This window comes from Arachis duranensis, chromosome 9, assembly GCF_000817695.3.
Source record: "Arachis duranensis cultivar V14167 chromosome 9, aradu.V14167.gnm2.J7QH, whole genome shotgun sequence".
Lineage (NCBI taxonomy): Eukaryota > Viridiplantae > Streptophyta > Magnoliopsida > Fabales > Fabaceae > Arachis > Arachis duranensis.
Window position 1 is genome coordinate 85,440,951 of NC_029780.3, and position 3,398 is coordinate 85,444,348.

At 40.7% G+C, this 3,398-nt stretch overlaps 1 protein-coding gene across 1 annotated transcript; it reads left to right on the forward strand.

The window, feature by feature from the left end:
- Positions 1-1,727: 1,727 nt before the first annotated feature.
- LOC107466074 (uncharacterized) lies at positions 1,728-3,392 on the forward strand. The gene is made up of 5 exons (XM_052254316.1): positions 1,728-1,745; positions 1,876-2,291; positions 2,363-2,465; positions 2,546-2,607; positions 2,721-3,392. Exons 1-5 carry the CDS (start codon positions 1,728-1,730, stop codon positions 2,818-2,820), a joined length of 699 nt encoding a protein of 232 aa, XP_052110276.1. The 3' UTR covers positions 2,821-3,392.
- The last annotated feature ends 6 nt before the right edge of the window (positions 3,393-3,398 follow it).

Sequence of the window (3,398 nt, forward strand, 5' to 3'; positions counted from 1 at the left end):
TAACTATCTTTCTAAAATATTTGAGGAGATATTTTAGCCTTTAGCCAAACTTGTGTGCACCCTGTTTTTAAAATTCTGCATGATCTGTTTCAACACAAAATTGTATTTCAGCAAAACCACGTTTATACTTTGTTACTCTCTTGAAGGATGTTTGTTGTTTAACTTCTCTTTCAGACTGCGAGGTTATTTTTTTTGCAAGTTTTTGACTCTTTTGTGAACAATGCATTCAGAAGTATTTTTAATTATGCTCTTGAGTTTTGCGAGCTTTGTCTTGGGTCTGAGATATTTTTTTTATATAGACCTCATGCTTCTTCGAATTAGCTTGAATTTGTTTCAAAATAATGCGCTGAATTCTCTTCTTATTGATCCTATTGAATTTCTTTGATCCAAGGGTTACCTTTGGAGTTGTCAATCGATTTGTATCTAGCAAACTTTATTACTTGAGCATCCTTGTTTATCTGGAGTTGGGTACATTCTCTCAAATCTATGAGTATTATCTTTGACAATTGTCTCTCCATTCTAAATTTGGTATCCTTCTGAGTAGACTCGAGAATTGTTTTGATATCACGTGCGACTTGTAGACGTAGTGACGTGATGCGTTAGTTCTTTAAAACGTGATATGTGTATACGGAAGTTGAAACGGTAGGTGTGCATCGTTATGAGTTATGGGTGTTTTGTTCCTTGCGAACGGGTTTACGGTTGTAAGGCTTGGATCAAGTATGGGATTGTAAAGTGCTTGATGGAGTTGGAAAGTTGAAACTTTGAGGTTGATATGAGATTAGTGTGCGGAGGTTAAGCACGTCGTTTTAACTCCATCCTGCTTGATAGCCTTTGATGCCTTGCCCTTCTACCACATGATTGACCCATGTTATCTTGTACATTGAGCCTACCTTGTAACGTTTGCTTTGCAATCACACTCCTACCTTTACATCCTTATGCTTATGACAATCAAAGTATTTGAAAATCGTATATATGATTATATTTTGAGATATTTTTGCTTCTTCCTTAAATGTGTTCAAGGGTGAACTGTTATGGAATCTCTTTCATTTTGTATCAATTTTCGAGGGTGAAAATTTTTATAAGGTGGGTAGAATGTAAGACCCAGAATCTTTGAAAAGTCTTATTATGAGCAAGTCTCAAATCCTACAGTTATTTATAGCCTTAATTTCAGAGATTATTTTATTATAGATAATTAAGGCAAGTTTTGATTTATTGGATTTGAGATAAGTTATGATTTTTATCCAATTTCACAAATTGTTGGATTATTTTCTATATTCAGATTTATAAAGTTGGTAGTTATGAAATAATAAGGATTTTATAAGATTTGGATTAGATAAGTAATATTTTAAATATTATTACTGCTATTTTGGAAAATGAAGAAATTAAGTATATTATTTCTAATTATTTGATTTGGGCATTTTTATTGAAAATAATTTGTAAAATTGATGAGCAAATGGTATTTTCTATATACAATTAGTGTTGGATTTAATTTGGGTTTCAATTACTATATTATTCCCAATTTTAAGTGAAATTACTAAAATGCCCTTAACCCTAATTTTTGAAAATGAAACCCTAACCCAACGACCCGTTACCCGACCCGGTTTCTCTCACCCAACCCAGCAGCAAACAAACGCCTCCCCTTTCCCAAACCAAAATGCAGCAACGGCTGTAAAATGAATCAAAAGAAAGAAAGGGGTTAGGAGGAAACGGGAAGAAGGAGAGGGGAGATGGGAGGAACGGCGCCGGTAAGGAGCCACTATTGCCGCCGCTTCACGAAGAGAGGAAGAGCGCGAGCCAGGGCACGCGAGACGGGGTAGCCACTGCTGGTCTCCGTTCTGCCTCGCCGTCACCACTGGAGTCGCATCCAGTCCCTAGTCGCCGCTGCGCCGCCCAGGACAGCCATCACGTTGCGTCGCCGTCTGCACCAGCGCCGAGGAAACCGCGCGGGAAGGAGAGACGCACGAAGGAGAGAGCGGATTTGAGGCCGAGCTAAGGTCCAGCCACCGCGTCGGAGCCCTTTTCACGTCGCCGGCATTGCTGTCGAGCCCTGACGCCATTGATGGAGGACGCCGTCGCGAGGAGAAGCGTCGCCTCGCCGTCGTTGTTGGTGAGCCCAACCGCTGCCGATTTGGTCTGAGCGAGAGAGAGAACGCGAACAGAGGGCAAGCTGGGGAGCCACCGCTGCTGTTTGCTATACCCACAGTGCTCCCTATCACCTCCGCTATCTGGAACTGCGCCGCCTTGCCTGGCTGCCGGGGAACGCCATTTTCGTCGCCGGAAGAACACTGTTGGTAAGGTCTTGTTAATGGATTCTATTTCTTTTGAATTCTGAGAATGCCATAGTCACGACTTGTTGCTGCAGCAGTCATTTGAGTCGCGTAGAGGGAGAAAGAGCCACTGGGGGTCGCCGCACCTGGCCTTCGTCGCCTCTGTCACCGGAAACAGCCACCGAGTCCTCTGTTTTGGTAAGAATTTCTGAGTCGAAAGGCCTTTTGTCGCTGCTCTGTAAGCTTATGCTGAGGCATTGCGGTGTTGTCCATCATAGGGTTGTGGATTCGTGCTTGTATTCTGTGCTCGGAGTTGTAGCCGCCTCGTTTTGTTATCCGAGTAGGTATTTATGTTTCGGAAATCCTCGCGTTATTGTTCTGTACGTGTATTAATGCATTTACGAAATAAATGTTCTTAGGGTTTAGTAACCGAGGTTGCTTATTGTAAATTAGAGCTGTTTATGCTGCTGCAAAAATGTGTGGGCTGTGCTTTGAAGCTGCCTTTGATTTTGGGTGGAGGCGAAAAGGACTCGGTGAAGCGTTTGGGTTATGAAATTTGCATTTTGAGGTAGGGGCGCTTTCCAAAAACTATGTTTTATGTATTGGAATTATTACATATGGATACTGATGTGAGATATTGTGTATTTGGTGATTGTATCTGCCTTATGTATTATTTGATTGACTTGAATGATTATGGATGTTGGTTTGGCTGAGTTGTTGTGCGGCTTTGTGAAATATAATGTTTTGAAGTTGATTATTTAAGATTTGAAATCTGAGTTTAAACCGTTGAGGATTGGTTTGAATTGAGTCAATTGTTTCAATGATGTGAAAAGTCGAATGCACTTTTGAATTCAGCCTGGTTTATTTTAATTGATTTGGTTTTGGACAAATGATTTGTTATTGAACCGTATCTTTAAAGCTTTGGAAATGAGTTATATCGATTGATATTGAGTTGATTTGAAATGGTATCCTTGAGATACGCCACTGAGGCGATTGTTGGATTTAGCTTGCTTTAAATTGATTTCTGGTTTTGAGCTGTTGAAAAGGAATGAGAAATGGTTTAGTTGGGACCCGAACCGGGTGGCAAAAGTCCAAGTTTTAGGGGAGGTGCTGCCGAAATTTCTACAAAAT